The following is a 19,297-nucleotide window of genomic DNA, read 5'->3' on the forward strand; positions in this document are numbered from 1 at the left end:
CACAGCAGACACACTACAATAACAAAATGCCGCATAAATAATGACAGCACAAAACACAACACAACAAAATGCAAAGCAACGCGATATGCACAGATATCCTTGTCACAAATTACCATCTACAGAAAGCTGCTTCCATGATAGAGTGGCAAGTAAAGCACCGCCTTACTTGCCACTAAAAACATGTAAAAGTCAAATTATTTTGTCGGGTACTGCCACTTGAACTTGAGGAGACAAATTCTTTTTCCTGTTAGGTTCTTTGAATCTGTTGGCTGTTTTTTTTTTTTTTTTTACAAATTAAGCACTATTCGAGGCACTATTCGAGGCACTACATTGTGTGAAAGGTCTGTACTAATGTAAGTACAGTTTTGAAATATAACATTAATCACCCTCACATAATGCAAGTATGTCTTTTATGTATACCATTATATTTTCATCTAGTGGAAAGTTATCGGATTACAAGTTGTGTTTTTCAAACTGTAATACAATACTGTATTCCTCCATCAAAATGTGACATTGCAGGTTTTGAGCGTGGGCGTTCCCAGCTCCATGTGGTTTTACATGTTTTACTGGTAGGGTTTGAAGAACAGGTTGACTTTGAAAAATCTGATCAAAGTCTCTCCAACACATTCGTTGCGTTTGTGCTGTAAGAGACAAGCTGCACCTGACTTCAACACACACTTTTCACTAAATCACAGCGATTGAAATGGCGACAGCTGGGAAAGTAAGCAAATCCTTTTTTTTGTAAACAATTCTAAAGACTGCAAGCACATGAACTGACCGTGGTCCGGACTGGATAAACAGGGGTGTGTAGCTTGCTCAGTAAGATCGGGGGGAGTGTGAGCTTTAGATTTGCCAACAATCGCACTTTCATACCTTGTTTAAAAAATACAACATATGAGAAGCAGGGCACGCGGTTCGGGGGGGAGGGGTTAGGGGGGGCGGGGACCTAAGGAACAGGGAAAGTGAGAAGAGTGAGGATTGCTATGCGTACTTTAAACTCGATATTTTGTAAAATAGTTATTTTAAGTCGTTCAAAACAGACACATAGGTGTGTGTGTTTTTGTCTGTAAGTGTGTGTATGTAAAATCCCAAGTGAAATCTGACAAACACCTCACCATACCCGACTTTGAGCATAATTTATTGGAGAATACATTTTAAGAAGTTTTAACAACATACCCCCAAGCAACTTGTCTGTGAATATAGTGGTCTGAGTGACTCTTATTATCTCTGTTATGCCCTGAGGCGGGGCTCAGGTTTTTATTCCACCCCGTCCTTGTGCACAATTTAAGAAATTTCTCAGAATATACAGGAGGCGCTAATTAGTGGATTAATTTGTTTGTGCACCTAACACTACCAAAGCGGTATTTTTCCCCAAAGTATCACTTTAACATGGAATTAATTGATCGCTTCAAACGCTGGAATAAACATTGTTATTTTTGTGCTGAACTGTAGATTTTGGATGTATGACATTACAACGCATGCTTTTACCACACATGCCTTTACAACGCAGTTTTTACAACGCATGCTGTTACAACGCATAGCCCTTAGTGGTGCTGGATAGTGAATAGTTTAATTTACTATTTCAACTCCAGTCCCCGTGGATAGTAGTGAAGGTGTTGGATAGTAAATTAAATCTATTCCCTATCCTAGAGCGCCCCCCAGCGCTATGCGTTGTAATGACATGCGTTGTAATAGTTGCGTCGTAAAGGCACTGCGTGGTAAAAGTTGTGTTGTAAAGGATGTTTCCCGTAGATTTTAGATCTGCACTTTTGATCTTACTAAAATTATATAATATGTTTATATATATATATATCAAAGGTGCTGCTCAAGCATCTCCTGCCCGCTCCAGACCGAAAGCTGTATCGTTGTGGGAGGACTTCTTGGGCCAAGTCCTATTAATTAGATAAAGGATTACGATACTTGTGGGATTGTTAAAAGTTCTTTATTCCGCCGCCGCCAAACGCGTTTCGACTGCCAAGCAGTCTTGCTCACTGGACAAGAGGAAAAAGCGCGCGGCCATTTTTAAATAAAGAAATTGCACGTAATGGACTACATGTCAAATGACATGAAAGACAGACTCGTAGTTTTTTCCATAATCATATCAGTGCTTATAGAATTACAAATATCCTTGGCAAAACAACATGATAATTGTGTAATTTACATTTTTGTGTTTCTGGCATGAATTTACAAAATTGTTTGGCAAATACGAGCACGCTATTAAATTGTCTGTATGCATTTTCGCTTTTCATTGAAATTTGTCAACAAACTTTATCGACAAACTTAACGACAATACTAGGGTGTATAGCCAAAATCACGCCCAAGTGGGCAATCAAGATTTATCGATTAACATCGGCTGTAGATAAATCAAGCTCAAGTGAGCATATACATCCTTCAACTGTGTCAACCTGCTCATGCCATGCCACATTCCAATAAATACCAAAATCACTAAGTTAATCCATCAGTTTTTGCCAAAATTCATTTTCGAATCTCATTTCCTAGTAACATCAAGCAAAGTCAAATCAATTAATTTTGCTGTGAATCTGTCTAAAAAAACTTTCTTACTCGTGAACATATTGATACATCAGTTACAGGCAGCTTCTCCTACTGTATGCACATATTATATACTAGAGATGTGTATGTAAATCCTCCTCCATGTTGAGACCCTTAGGCTGTTTTGAATCTAACTTAATTATGTAGTGAGATTCCAACTGTCTTAATTTTTTAAGGCGGTTACCACCTCTTAAGCTTACAGGAATAGAATCAATCACATAATATGTAAGACCATTGGGGTCTTTATTGTGTGAGCTCTCAAAATGTCGTGCTACGGGGTAGGATCTGTCAGAATTTTTAATAGCTCTCAGATGCTGCAAGATGCGTTTATATACCTCATTGATTGTGCTCCCCACGTAACGCAAGCCACAGGGGCATTGCAGCACGTAGACAGCATAATCTGTCTTGCATGTGTACTTGCCCTTAATTTTTTCCACTCTGTTGGAAAGGCCCAATTTGTACTTGTTACAATTTACACCATGCGTGCATGCCTTACATTTTAAGCACTTTACAAATCCGTTTTTCTCCGACAGCCAGTTTTTCTTTGGACGTGGTTTTTTAAGTGTGTTACTCACTAAGGAATCTCTGAAGGATTTGGACTTTCTAAAAGTAATTTGCGGTCGCCTGTCTACCTCCTTTCCCAGAATCGGGTCATTCTTGATGATGTGCCAGTGCTTGTTGAGTATTCTTCTCACCTCAACATGTTGTTTACAAAATGTGGTTATAAACCTACACTGACTCTGTTTTTGCTGGGCGGTTTTCTGGTTTGAAAACAGAATGTCCTCTCTTTTCTTTTTTGATGCCTTACAGATTCCCTGATCGATCCAGTTCTCAGGGTACCCTCTTTCTGTGAATCTTCTTTTTAGCACCCCTAATTCTTTTGCTGTCTCTTCTGGGGTACTGCAGTTACGCCTAACTCTCAGGCTTTCCCCGTAGGGGATGCTACACTTCAAGTTTAAAGGATGAAAGCTCTGTGCATGCAACAATGTGTTGCCGCTTGAAGGTTTTCGGTAGAGACTGGTTTGTAGCCTACCATTCTCTACATAGACTTTGAGGTCAAGGAAATTTACACTTTCACTACTGATGGAACTAGTGAATGAGAGGTTCAGGTCATTAGTTTGTAGACTGTTGATAAATGTCTTAGCTTCACGCTCTGTGCCCCTCCACACCAAAAATAGGTCGTCAATAAAACGACTCCAGTGAACTATGTGTTCCTCCCACTCTTGCTGGTACTGCGTCCGGACGACCTGCTCCTCCCACCAGCCCATATGCAAATTAGCATAGCTGGGGGCGAAGCAGGTCCCCATGGCAGTGCCACATATTTGGTGGTAAAGTTGGCCATAAAATAGAAAAAAATTGTTTGTTAAACATTTTTCTACCATACGTAAAATCCTTTGAGTATGCGACCATAGTGTAATAGACCTGGTTCCCAGAAAGTGCTTTACTGCACGTAAGCCATCACAGTGCCTTATGCTGGTGTATAGGGTGGCGACATCTATTGTGACTAATAGATAGTCATCTTCCCAGGGTATATCATAAATCCTTTTGAGGAAGTCCCCGGTGTCTAGTATAAATGATGGAAGTGCCTTAGTAAGTGGATTGAGAAAAGAATCTACAAATTTTGAGGTGTTTTCTAAAGCACTGCCTATTGCAGATATTATTGGGCGGCCAGGGGGATCAACAATGTCTTTGTGTACCTTGGGTATTAAATAAAACACAGCTGTAGTGGGTTGGTCGATTTTAAGAAACATGAATTCATCGTGACTTATTAAAGATAAATCATACCAACTTTGTAGTTCTCTGTTAAATTGCTCGTTACTTTTTAACATCATACTTTCTGGTACCTGAACATAACATTTTTTGTTATTCAGTTGCTTGTAAGCTTCTAACAGGTATTTGTCCCTGTCCCAGAGAACTACGTTGCCCCCTTTATCCGCATTGCGGACTATGCAGTTGTCACACTCAGTTAATTTCTTTATCAATGCATAGTAGGCTTGTTGCTTTTTGGACATTGCTTTATTAGGTTGAACATTTTTGCCCAAATTTTTCAGTTCATTATGCACTAGTTCATTGTATACATCAACAGTATCCTTCGCTGTTGTGGGAATAAATCTTGAACTTGGCCGAAAATTGGTGGGGGCATCCTGAAAAATATCAATTTCTTCCTCCTCTGCAATCGCTGCAGCAATACTGTTGGCCCCTTGGTCTTGTGCCACTATATTACTGGCTCGCAAATCCATCATTAGGTCCATGTCATCCACCACTAGGTTGTCTTCATGTGTTGCTTCACCCATTTGATTGCCTGTGGTTCTTTTGCTCGGATTCATCAAAAAATGTTTTTTTAACTTCAATAATCTTATAAACTTAAAGAGGTCTATTCTGGTTTGCACATAGTCCAGATCCGCCTCTGGACAAAATGACAACCCAAGCTCCAGGATTTTCAATTCCTCCTCAGTTAACTCTATGTTGGTCAAATTTATCACAGATAACGTTCTCGTTTCATTACCTACTTTGCCACATTCTTCTTTTTCTTTTGGTGGCCGCGCCCTGCAGATTGCCCTCTTCCGGCGGTTTGCCCTTTGCCTTTTCCTTTTTGCTGACCTGCGTCGGCACTCTGTGTTTGTGGCCTTTGACGCAAATTGTATCGGCGCTCCACGTTTAAATATCCAAATTCTTCAATTACCGATGGTATTACTCCCTGGATAGGAATATTCATATCTAAATCGGTATCTGGATCGGAGCTCTGACGGCTACCGGTTTCTGATTGCGCGTCTGCTCCTATGATGCTCTTAGAGTTTTTCTGCTGCCTGATTGATTCATAGCGCTTCGCAAATGTGTAAATTTGACCTCGTTCATAGTCCAATTTATCCCTTAAGAATTTAAGTGCTTTACGTTCCTTAATGGTAGTCTCTAATTTCTTTAGTCTTTCTTTGGATTCCGTTTTAAATGTAATTATGGTCGCTTGATCTTCTTCTTTGCTTAAGTCTGAAAGCAAATTTATTATCTCTTCCATAATTTTCTGCCTGTCAATATCGGCATATTTAATTAATATCCCTAGCATACGTCTTGATGATTCATTATTATTGGCAGCCCATTCTTTTAGCATTTCAGGATTGGGGTCCTCGTAACTAGGGGCCACCATTACTCTAAGGCCCCGGGGAATTCGCTGCACTTCTAGATAACGCTGCAGAGATTTGGACTCCCACCACTTTGATAACTCTGAACGTTGTAGTTTCTCTAATTTCCTTAATTTCGTCATTAAGTCATTCTGTGTGTTGCTCCCCGACTCTGGTGAGGTTGGATCGACAGATTGACCGCTTATGTTTGTGAATACTTGGAGAGCCGCCTGTTCGCGCTCATGTACCTCCGCGGCGTCCATTTTCAAATATAACAGCGTTCAAGAAGCTGTAATCCCAACCGGTTCCGAACTTCGTGTTAAATCACTGGCTCAGGAACCTTCACTTTCTCCCCCGCTGGCATTCACAAGTCAGGCTTACCCGGTTCAGTGTCGGCGTCTCCGAGCTGTCGTCCGACCCTCTTAGGCGTCTCCTCTTCTCCGGCGCTGACTTTTCCTTGTGACATCCGTTTCCAGCGATACGGGGGGGTGGCAGTTGTTTGAATCAAAGGTGCTGCTCAAGCATCTCCTGCCCGCTCCAGACCGAAAGCTGTATCGTTGTGGGAGGACTTCTTGGGCCAAGTCCTATTAATTAGATAAAGGATTACGATACTTGTGGGATTGTTAAAAGTTCTTTATTCCGCCGCCGCCAAACGCGTTTCGACTGCCAAGCAGTCTTGCTCACTGGACAAGAGGAAAAAGCGCGCGGCCATTTTTAAATAAAGAAATTGCACGTAATGGACTACATGTCAAATGACATGAAAGACAGACTCGTAGTTTTTTCCATAATCATATCAGTGCTTATAGAATTACAAATATCCTTGGCAAAACAACATGATAATTGTGTAATTTACATTTTTGTGTTTCTGGCATGAATTTACAAAATTGTTTGGCAAATACGAGCACGCTATTAAATTGTCTGTATGTACAATACTAGGGTGTATAGCCAAAATATCTACAGCCGATGTTAATCGATAAATCTTGATTGCCCACTTGGGCGTGATTTTGGCTATACACCCTAGTATTGTCGTTAAGTTTGTCGATAAAGTTTGTTGACAAATTTCAATGAAAAGCGAAAATGCATACAGACAATTTAATAGCGTGCTCGTATTTGCCAAAAATTTTGTAAATTCATGCCAGAAACACAAAAATGTAAATTACACAATTATCATGTTGTTTTGCCAAGGATATTTGTAATTCTATAAGCACTGATATGATTATGGAAAAAACTACGAGTCTGTCTTTCATGTCATTTGACATGTAGTCCATTACGTGCAATTTCTTTATTTAAAAATGGCCGCGCGCTTTTTCCTCTTGTCCAGTGAGCAAGACTGCTTGGCAGTCGAAACGCGTTTGGCGGCGGCGGAATAAAGAACTTTTAACAATCCCACAAGTATCGTAATCCTTTATCTAATTAATAGGACTTGGCCCAAGAAGTCCTCCCACAACGATACAGCTTTCGGTCTGGAGCGGGCAGGAGATGCTTGAGCAGCACCTTTGATTCAAACAACTGCCACCCCCCCGTATCGCTGGAAACGGATGTCACAAGGAAAAGTCAGCGCCGGAGAAGAGGAGACGCCTAAGAGGGTCGGAGGACAGCTCGGAGACGCCGACACTGAACCGGGTAAGCCTGACTTGTGAATGCCAGCGGGGGAGAAAGTGAAGGTTCCTGAGCCAGTGATTTAACACGAAGTTCGGAACCGGTTGGGATTACAGCTTCTTGAACGCTGTTATATTTGAAAATGGACGCCGCGGAGGTACATGAGCGCGAACAGGCGGCTCTCCAAGTATTCACAAACATAAGCGGTCAATCTGTCGATCCAACCTCACCAGAGTCGGGGAGCAACACACAGAATGACTTAATGACGAAATTAAGGAAATTAGAGAAACTACAACGTTCAGAGTTATCAAAGTGGTGGGAGTCCAAATCTCTGCAGCGTTATCTAGAAGTGCAGCGAATTCCCCGGGGCCTGAGAGTAATGGTGGCCCCTAGTTACGAGGACCCCAATCCTGAAATGCTAAAAGAATGGGCTGCCAATAATAATGAATCATCAAGACGTATGCTAGGCATATTAATTAAATATGCCGATATTAACAGGCAGAAAATTATGGAAGAGATAATAAATTTGCTTTCAGACTTAAGCAAAGAAGAAGATCAAGCGACCATAATTAAATTTAAAACGGAATCCAAAGAAAGACTAAAGAAATTAGAGACTACCATTAAGGAACGTAAAGCACTTAAATTCTTAAGGGATAAATTGGACTATGAACGAGGTCAAATTTACACATTTGCGAAGCGCTATGAATCAATCAGGCAGCAGAAAAACTCTAAGAGCATCATAGGAGCAGACGCGCAATCAAAAACCGGTAGCCGTCAGAGCTCCGATCCAGATACCGATTTAGATATGAATATTCCTATCCAGGGAGTAATACCATCGGTAATTGAAGAATTTGGATATTTAAACGTGGAGCGCCGATACAATTTGCGTCAAAGGCCACAAACACAGAGTGCCGACGCAGGTCAGCAAAAAGGAAAAGGCAAAGGGCAAACCGCCGGAAGAGGGCAATCTGCAGGGCGCGGCCACCAAAAGAAAAAGAAGAATGTGGCAAAGTAGGTAATGAAACGAGAACGTTATCTGTGATAAATTTGACCAACATAAAGTTAACTGAGGAGGAATTGAAAATCCTGGAGCTTGGGTTGTCATTTTGTCCAGAGGCGGATCTGGACTATGTGCAAACCAGAATAGACCTCTTTAAGTTTATAAGGTTATTGAAGTTAAAAAAACATTTTTTGATGAATCCGAGCAAAAGAACCACAGGCAATCAAATGGGTGAAGCAACACATGAAGACAACCTAGTGGTGGATGACATGGACCTAATGATGGATTTGCGAGCCAGTAATATAGTGGCACAAGACCAAGGGGCCAACAGTATTGCTGCAGCGATTGCAGAGGAGGAAGAAATTGATATTTTTCAGGATGCCCCCACCAATTTTCGGCCAAGTTCAAGATTTATTCCCACAACAGCGAAGGATACTGTTGATGTATACAATGAACTAGTGCATAATGAACTGAAAAATTTGGGCAAAAATGTTCAACCTAATAAAGCAATGTCCAAAAAGCAACAAGCCTACTATGCATTGATAAAGAAATTAACTGAGTGTGACAACTGCATAGTCCGCAATGCGGATAAAGGGGGCAACGTAGTTCTCTGGGACAGGGACAAATACCTGTTAGAAGCTTACAAGCAACTGAATAACAAAAAATGTTATGTTCAGGTACCAGAAAGTATGATGTTAAAAAGTAACGAGCAATTTAACAGAGAACTACAAAGTTGGTATGATTTATCTTTAATAAGTCACGATGAATTCATGTTTCTTAAAATCGACCAACCCACTACAGCTGTGTTTTATTTAATACCCAAGGTACACAAAGACATTGTTGATCCCCCTGGCCGCCCAATAATATCTGCAATAGGCAGTGCTTTAGAAAACACCTCAAAATTTGTAGATTCTTTTCTCAATCCACTTACTAAGGCACTTCCATCATTTATACTAGACACCGGGGACTTCCTCAAAAGGATTTATGATATACCCTGGGAAGATGACTATCTATTAGTCACAATAGATGTCGCCACCCTATACACCAGCATAAGGCACTGTGATGGCTTACGTGCAGTAAAGCACTTTCTGGGAACCAGGTCTATTACACTATGGTCGCATACTCAAATGATTTTACGTATGGTAGAAAAATGTTTAACAAACATTTTTTTTCTATTTTATGGCCAACTTTACCACCAAATATGTGGCACTGCCATGGGGACCTGCTTCGCCCCCAGCTATGCTAATTTGCATATGGGCTGGTGGGAGGAGCAGGTCGTCCGGACGCAGTACCAGCAAGAGTGGGAGGAACACATAGTTCACTGGAGTCGTTTTATTGACGACCTATTTTTGGTGTGGAGGGGCACAGAGCGTGAAGCTAAGACATTTATCAACAGTCTACAAACTAATGACCTGAACCTCTCATTCACTAGTTCCATCAGTAGTGAAAGTGTAAATTTCCTTGACCTCAAAGTCTATGTAGAGAATGGTAGGCTACAAACCAGTCCCTACCGAAAACCTACAAGCGGCAACACATTGTTGCATGCACAGAGCTTTCATCCTTTAAACTTGAAGTGTAGCATACCCTACGGGGAAAGCCTGAGAGTTAGGCGTAACTGCAGTACCCCGGAAGAGACAGCAAAAGAATTAGGGGTGCTAAAAAGAAGATTCACAGAAAGAGGGTACCCTGAGAACTGGATCGATCAGGGAATCTGTAAGGCATCAAAAAAGAAAAGAGAGGACATTCTGTTTTCAAACCAGAAAACCGCCCAGCAAAGACAGAGTCAGTGTAGGTTTATAACCACATTTTGTAAACAACATGTTGAGGTGAGAAGAATACTCAACAAGCACTGGCACATCATCAAGAATGACCCGATTCTGGGAAAGGAGGTAGACAGGCGACCGCAAATTACTTTTAGAAAGTCCAAATCCTTCAGAGATTCCTTAGTGAGTAACACACTTAAAAAACCACGTCCAAAGAAAAACTGGCTATCGGAGAAAAACGGATTTGTAAAGTGCTTAAAATGTAAGGCATGCACGCATGGTGTAAATTGTAACAAGTACAAATTGGGCCTTTCCAACAGAGTGGAAAAAATTAAGGGCAAGTACACATGCAAGACAGATTATGCTGTCTACGTGCTGCAATGCCCCTGTGGCTTGCGTTACGTGGGGAGCACAATCAATGAGGTATATAAACGCATCTTGCAACATCTGAGAGCTATTAAAAATTCTGACAGATCCTACCCCGTAGCACGACATTTTGAGAGCTCACACAATAAAGACCCTAATGGTCTTACATATTATGTGATTGATTCTATTCCTGTAAGCTTAAGAGGTGGTAACCGCCTTAAAAAATTAAGACAGTTGGAATCTCGCTACATAATTAAGTTAGATTCAAAACAGCCTAAGAGTCTCAACATGGAGGAGGATTTACATACACATCTCTAGTATATAATATGTGCATACAGTAGGAGAAGCTGCCTGTAACTGATGTATCAATATGTTCACGAGTAAGAAAGTTTTTTTAGACAGATTCACAGCAAAATTAATTGATTTGACTTTGCTTGATGTTACTAGGAAATGAGATTCGAAAATGAATTTTGGCAAAAACTGATGGATTAACTTAGTGATTTTGGTATTTATTGGAATGTGGCATGGCATGAGCAGGTTGACACAGTTGAAGGATGTATATGCTCACTTGAGCTTGATTTATCTACAGCCGATGTTAATCGATAAATCTTAATTGCCCACTTGGGCGTGATTTTGGCTATACACCCTAGTATTGTCGTTAAGTTTGTCGATAAAGTTTGTTGACAAATTTCAATGAAAAGCGAAAATGCATACAGACAATTTAATAGCGTGCTCGTATTTGCCAAACAATTTTGTAAATTCATGCCAGAAACACAAAAATTTAAATTACACAATTATCATGTTGTTTTGCCAAGGATATTTGTAATTCTATAAGCACTGATATGATTATGGAAAAAACTACGAGTCTGTCTTTCATGTCATTTGACATGTAGTCCATTACGTGCAATTTCTTTATTTAAAAATGGCCGCGCGCTTTTTCCTCTTGTCCAGTGAGCAAGACTGCTTGGCAGTCGAAACGCGTTTGGCGGCGGCGGAATAAAGAACTTTTAACAATCCCACAAGTATCGTAATCCTTTATCTAATATATATATATATATATATATATATTTCTTGGATTCTTCTCGCCCCTCAGCTTGGCAATTGAAGTCACGGCACAGCAACAGGTAAGTTTGAACAAAAATTTTATTTACACACCATGTGCAAAAGTAATAGTGCAACGATTAGGACGGCCTACGCGTTTCGGCTACTACAAGCCTTCCACTGGATATATTTCCGACAAGGTTCCCCGCATGGGGAGATGTGGAGTCGCAAAGAAACGGACTCGTTACCTCCAAATAGTGTAAGGAATTTCTTTTATTCCATCAATCCAAGGAGTTATCAAAACAAAACTACCAACGCGTTTCGACAGCGTCCGCTGCCTTGATCACGGTCAGTTTGTGCACATAGGCTCATAGGTTTTAAGGATACAAAACAGACAGTAATGGTTACACCCTTGTGGGCGTGTTCGAAACATTTTACAGGTCACATGGTGTATCGTAAAGACGATTTGAATTCTGGATGTTGTAGTTTCACATCTGATAAGTCAACAAAAACCAATTTAGATCACAGATATTTCACATTCTGATGACAATTCATTACTGAGTCTTTGCACCAATTAATATTGTATGATATGGTGGGACCTTGAGTGTTCGAAATTACCATTTACTTTTATCGGAGAGTACCGCCCTCCAGTGGGGGAATTTGACCAATTCATGTTTGGATTTCAATTAGGATCTTATTAGATGGTGAGCCTATTTATATCAAAAGTGAGAATGAGTGAGGGGGGTAAAAAACTAAGTGAAGGGACAAATAAATTTAGTCAATATGTCAAGTAGGATGATACAAGGAAAGGGAAGGAGGTTTCAGTCCAGAGTCATGTTAATTTTCAGAGGTGTATGTATAGTTCTTCCGATTGGTTTAATCCATACGGAGTCATAGTTCTAAAGTTCAAGATGTGTCTAGACTCTTTGCGTCTTAGGAGTTTTTCATTGCGACCGCCCCTTTCGGATAGGCTCATTGTTTCCAGACCCCAGAAGCGTAGTTGTTTCCAGTCGCCATTGTGGTTTGCTTCCATGTGTTTAGCCACGGCATTGCCCCTGTCCTAGTGTACCGTCGCACGTACATGTTCCAGAATGCGATTTTTTAGCTCGCAGATGGTGCTGCCAATATACCTCAATTTGCACGGGCACTCAATCATGTATATGGTATATTTGCTATTACATGTTATGCATTCTTTGATTTGCCAGATCTTATTGTTCGGCATTGTTATTTCGGTTGTAGGCTTGGCGATGTCGCACACTTTGCAATTGTAGCATTTTATGAAGCCCTTTGTTTTTAACCATGATTTCTTTTTGGCAGTTTTTTGAAAGTGACTGTGGACCAGTTGGTCCTGTAGATTTCTGGCCCTTCTGTATGTTATTACGGGGTGTTTGCCCATTTTTTTGCCTATGATAGGGTCTAATTGTAGGATTTTCCAGTTTTTTCTCAAAATTTGGTTTATTTGTTTTGATTCCTTGCTGTAGTCCAAAATTAGCCTGATTGGTTCATTCGCTGTAGTGGATGGAACTTCTTTTTTCTTTAAGCAATCAGCTCTTGTTGTTTGATTTGCTCTCTCCCAGCATTTATGTACAATATGTTGGTTATATTTCCTCTTTTGGAAACGTTTTATTGAGTTCTTACTCTGTTTGTTCCATTCAGATTCCTCACTGCAAATTCTTCTTAAGCGAAGAAATTCCCCATAAGGGATACTTGATATCAGGGACTGTTGATGGAAGCTGGTGGCTTCCAAGGTTGCATTGGTCGCAGTACATTTTCGATGGAGTGTAGTTTCCACATGATTGTTATTTATGTACACTTCTGTATCCAGGAAAACCGCTCTGTTTTGGCTAATGGTGTAGGTGAATTTTATGCATGGCGTGCTGTTGTTCAATATTTGGAAATATTCCAAGAATTTTTCTTTTCCCCCATTCCACACTATAAAAAGATCATCAATAAATCTCTTCCAGACTATGATGTGTTGTGTGTAGGTTTGGTATTTTTCATTCCATGCTGTTGTTTCTTCCCACCATCCCATGGCTGTAGAGGCGTAGTTAGGACTAAATGAGAACCCCATAGCGGCCCCATTTTTTTGCCGGTATAGTAAGTCACCAAACATGAAGATATTATTGGTCAGTAAGTTGTTTATCATCTCCAATAGCATATCATTGTGGCTTTGGTAATGAATGTTCCGTTCCTTCAGGAAATATTTGCAAGCATTAAGGCCCATCTCATTATCAATGTTAGTGTACAACGAGATCACATCCATGGTGATCATGATGAAGTCAGGTTGCCAATTGATTTGTTCCAAATTGCACAGGAAATCCGTAGTATCCTTTATATAGGATTTTAGTAGTTTTACCTGGGGGCTTAGATAGTAGTCAATGAAATTTGACAGAGGTTCAAGTAGAGAACCGTTGGCTGACACAATTGGTCTCCCTGGTGGTTTCGTGGCGTTTTTGTGTATCTTGGGTAGAAAGTACACTGTTGCTGTTTTTGGGAAGTCTACTGTTAGGTATTTTCTCTCATCAAGGTCAAGGAGTTCACTGGTTTCCCATTGGAGCAGTTTTTTGTCCAGTTCTCTTTTTATATTATCAAGTGTGTTTGTCTCTAGCTCCTAATAGTAGTGCTGGTTCTTTAGTTGTTTCATAGCCTCTGCAATGTATAGATTTTTGTCCCAGAGCACTATATTCCCACCTTTGTCCGCTGATTTTATTTCAAAGCTTTGATAATTTTTTAGGGAGGACAGGGCTTCTCTTTCACTCTTTGATAAGTTGTCTTTACCATTTTTCTTTGTGATTTTGTATAAGTCATGGATGACCGCCTCCTGAAACATATCTATTTTGTTTCCTGGTGTTAGCTGGGGGTAACATTTAGATTTTGCCTTCAAGTTACTTGTTCTAATTGTGGTATTGCAGTATTTAGGCTGATTTCATGGCCCTCTTCCGCATTTAGGTTCAGAACGGTTAAGTATGCCTCAGATTCTTTTGCTAATAAACTGGACGTCGGTCTAGGTTGGTGTCTGGGTATTTTCGGTTTATTTTCTCTTTCCGCAAAGAATTTGGCAAGTTTGATTTTTTGAATGTACAGATACATGTCTATTCTCGTTTGAGCCATATCCATGCGAGTAGTTGGGCAAAAGTTTATTTCCTTCTTTAGGACTGAAGTTTCTGCTTCCGTGATTTGTATCCCTGAAAGGTTAATAATTTGTAATTCCTCATTCATTTCCCCCTCTTCTGTTTCATTGATGTGGTTTCTGTTCCTACTTGTGCGTTTGTAGCGGTTTCGTCTGCGGCTCCTCCTTGTGTGGGTTTTGCTGAATCTCGGTTGCCAAGTTCTCCCACTTCCCCTTGCTCGACCACGTGTATTTCTTTGCGCCCCGTGGTTGTGTTCCCATTGTCGCTGTGATAGGATCAGGCGCATATCCCTAAAAAAGCTTTTTGTAATGGATCCAGGTTGGAATCGTCCTCACTGAGATCTACTGATGTTAAAGATGTTAGACTAGATGATGAACTAGCTATGTTTGTTTTCGACATTCTAAAAGGGTCGTATTTTCGAGCAAAGGTGAATATGCGGCCTTGTGCATAGTCGTTGGCATCTCGTTCAAATTTCGTTTGTTTTCTGATTCTTACTTCCTCCTCATGTTTCTCAATTTGTTTATTTAAATCATCTTTAAATTTGGTCATTTCCGTGTTGAGCTTTAAGTTGTCTAGTTCCTTCTCTAATACTCGTAGCTGTTCCTTTATTTTTTCAAGGGCTATTTCTATGTGTTTCACAAGTATTTTTATCAGTCCTAAAGAGGAATTCAAGGTGTGTTCGCCCCATTCTTGAAGCAGCTCGTTAGTTACATCCTGTTGGCTGGGCATCAAAAGTATGCGTAAACCACAAAAAGCTTTTTTAGGGGATATGCGCCTGGTCCTATCACAGCGACAATGGGAACACAACCACGGGGCGCAAAGAAATACACGTGGTCGAGCAAGGGGAAGAGGGAGAACTTGGCAACCGAGATTCGCAAAACCCACACAAGGAGGAGCCGCAGACGAAACCGCTACAAACACACAAGTAGGAACAGAAACCAGATCAATGAAACAGAAGATGGGGAAATGAATGAGGAATTACAAATTATTAACCTTTCAGGGAGACAAATCACGGAAGCAGAAACTTCACTCCTAAAGAAGGGAATAAACTTTTGCCCAACTACTCGCATGGATATGGCTCAAACGAGAATAGACATGTATCTGTACATTCGAAAAATCAAACTTGCCAAATTCATTGCGGAAAGAGAAAATAAACCGAAAATACCCAGACACCAACCTAGACCGACGTCCAGTTTATTAGCAAAAGAATCTGAGGCATACTTAACCGTTCTGAACCTAAATGCGGAAGAGGGCCATGAAATCAGCCTAAATACTGCAATACCACAATTAGGAGGGGGAACGAGTAACTTGAAGGCAAAATCTAAATTCTACCCCCAGCTAACACCAGGAAACAAAATAGATATGTTTCAGGAGGCGGTCATCCATGACTTATACAAAATCACAAAGAAAAATGGTAAAGACAACTTATCAAAGAGTGAAAGAGAAGCCCTGTCCTCCCTAAAAAATGATCAAAGCTTTGAAATAAAATCAGCGGAAAAGGTGGGAATATAGTGCTCTGGGACAAAAATCTATACATTGCAGAGGCTATGGAACAACTAAAGAACCAGCACTACTATGAGGAGCTAGAGACAAACCCACTTGATAATATAAAAAGAGAACTGGACAAAAAACTGCTCCAATGGGAAACCAGTGAACTCCTTGACCTTGATGAGAGAAAATACCTAACAGTAGACTTCCCAAAAACAGCAACAGTGTACTTTCTACCCAAGATACACAAAAACGCCACAAAACCACCAGGGAGACCAATTGTGTCAGCCAACGGTTCTCTACTTGAACCTCTGTCAAATTTCATTGACTACTATCTAAGCCCCCAGGTAAAACTACTAAAATCCTATATAAAGGATACTACGGATTTCCTGTGCAATTTGGAACAAATCAATTGGCAACCTGACTTCATCATGATCACCATGGATGTGATCTCGTTGTACACTAACATTGATAATGAGATGGGCCTTAATGCTTGCAAATATTTCCTGAAGGAACGGAACATTCATTACCAAAACCACAATGATATGCTATTGGAGATGATAAACAACTTACTGACCAATAATATCTTCATGTTTGGTGACTTACTATACCGGCAAAAAAATGGGGCCGCTATGGGGTTCTCCTTTAGTCCTAACTATGCCTGTACAGCCATGGGATGGTGGGAAGAAACAACAGCATGGAAGGAAAAATACCACACCTACACACAACACATCATAGTCTGGAAGAGATTTATTGATGATCTTTTCATAGTGTGGAATGGGGGAAAAGAAAAATTCTTGGAATATTTCCAAATATTGAACAACAGCACGCCATGCATAAAATTCACCTACACCATTAGCCAAAACAGAGCGGTTTTCCTGAATACAGAAGTGTACATAAATAACAATCATGTGGAAACTACACTCCATCGAAAATGTACTGCGACCAATGCAACCTTGGAAGCCACTAGCTTCCATCAACAGTCCCTGATATCAAGTATCCCTTATGGGGAATTTCTTCGCTTAAGAAGAATTTGCAGTGAGGAATCTGAATGGAACAAACAGAGCAAGAACTCAATAAAACGTTTCCAAAAGAGGAAATATAACCAACATATTGTACATAAATGCTGGGAGAGAGCAAATCAAACAACAAGAGCTGATTGCTTAAAGAAAAAAGAAGTTCCATCCACTACAGCGAATGAACCAATCAGGCTAATTTTGGACTACAGCAAGGAATCAAAACAAATAAACCAAATTTTGGGAAAAAACTGGAAAATCCTACAATTAGACCCTATCATAGGCAAAAAAATGGGCAAACACCCCGTAATAACATACAGAAGGGCCAGAAATCTACAGGACCAACTGGTCCACAGTCACTTTAAAAAAACTCCCAAAAAGAAATCATGGTTAAAAACAAAGGGCTTCATAAAATGCTACAATTGCAAAGTGTGCGACATCGCCAAGCCTACAACCGAAATAACAATGCTGAACAATAAGATCTGGCAAATCAAAGAATGCATAACATGTAATAGCAAATATACCATATACATGATTGAGTGCCCGTGCAAATTGAGGTATATTGGCAGCACCATCTGCGAGCTAAAAAAGCGCATTCTGGAACATGTACGTGCGACGGTACACAAGGACAGGGGCAATGCCGTGGCTAAACACATGGAAGCAAACCACAATGGCGACTGGAAACAACTACGCTTCTGGGGTCTGGAAACAATGAGCCTATCCGAAAGGGGCGGTCACAATGAAAAACTCCTAAGACGCCAAGAGTCTAGACACATCTTGAACTTTAGAACTATGACTCCGTATGGATTAAACCAATCGGAAGAACTATACATACACCTCGGAAAATTAACATGACTTTGGACTGAAACCTCCTTCCCTTTCCTTGTATCATCCTACTTGACATATTGACTACATTTATTTGTCCCCTCACTTAGTTTTTACCCCCCTCACTCATTCTCACTTTTGATATAAATAGGCTCACCATCTAATAAGATCCTAATTGAAATCCAAACATGAATTGGTCAAATTCGCCCACTGGAGGGCGGTACTCCCCGATAAAAGTAAATGGTAATTTCGAACACTCAAGGTCCCACCATATCATACAATATTAATTGGTGCAAAGACTCAGTAATGAATTGTCATCAGAATGTGAAATATCTGTGATCTAAATTGGTTTTTGTTGACTTATCAGATGTGAAACTGCAACATCCAGAATTCCAATTGTCTTTACGATACACCATGTGACCTGTAAAATGTTTCAAACACGCCCACATGGGTGTAACCATTACTGTCTGTTTTGTATCCTTAAAACCTGTGAGCCTATGTGCACAAACTGACTGTGATCAAGGCAGCGGACGCTGTCGAAACGCGTTGGTAGTTTTGTTTTGATAACCCCTTGGATGGATGGAATAGAAGAAATTCCTTACACTATTTGGAGCTAACGAGTCCGTTTCTTTGCGACTCCACATCTCCCCAAGCGGGGAACCTTGTCTGAAATTGTCAGCAGTTGGGCTCAACTGCAGGAGTAACGCGGCCAAAAAGCAAGCAGCGCCTAACGGGAGAGGAAGGGAGCCATGCGGTAGATGTTGTTTACTCCCCGAGGTGCTCACCGGTGATTAACAACGAACTTGTGACTACCCAGCATTGGACGGTCGGCGGAGGGAAGCGGTCACTCACCTACCACGGAGGGAGGACTCCAAGGTAAGAGCGTTTGTCCGTTGAAAGACGCCGACTGAACATAATCTGGGTGAATCTGTTGAATCAACAAACAGACTGAAACACAACATTGTGAAAACCGGTTGTTTTGGCAATAAAACTCTTTTTGAACTGTGATTCAGTACCTAAATACAAATAAAATTGCAACAATAATCCGATTGTGGGATTGAGCAAATCAAACTGTTTTCTGGTACAATTGACACACAACAAGAGATTTTATAACGGACTCGTCACTCGAAATCAATAAAAATATACAATATCCGAAAATAGGGGTGTCAATCAAAAGAGAGATACAATGTGGACAAGCGGGATGCCAAAAGGAAAGAATTTATTGTCACAATGTTTGAAAGGAGTGATATAAATAAACCTAAGGAAAGCCATAAGGAACCAGGCAAAAATGAGACAAAGGAAAAACTCCGCTCATGGGAAAAACTGAACGAAAAATAAATAAATAAATAATGGGAACTAATTTCCCTACAGAAATATCTGGAAGTGGAAAGGGTACCGCGTG

The 19,297-nt window shown here is 40.5% G+C and overlaps 1 protein-coding gene across 1 annotated transcript in view; it reads left to right on the plus strand.

Annotated features, from left to right (window-relative positions):
* The first annotated feature begins 598 nt into the window (after window positions 1-598).
* Window positions 599-19,297, plus strand: part of LOC144819620 (alcohol dehydrogenase 1-like) — a 177,192-nt gene continuing 158,493 nt past the window's right edge. Inside the window, exon 1 of the mRNA XM_078677439.1 lies at window positions 599-721. Within this exon, the coding sequence (XP_078533565.1) occupies window positions 704-721 (18 nt within the window). The 5' untranslated portion in view covers window positions 599-703. The remainder of the gene's footprint in view (window positions 722-19,297) is intronic.

The sequence above is a fragment of the Lissotriton helveticus genome, chromosome 2_1, assembly GCF_964261635.1.
Source record: "Lissotriton helveticus chromosome 2_1, aLisHel1.1, whole genome shotgun sequence".
NCBI lineage: Eukaryota > Metazoa > Chordata > Amphibia > Caudata > Salamandridae > Lissotriton > Lissotriton helveticus.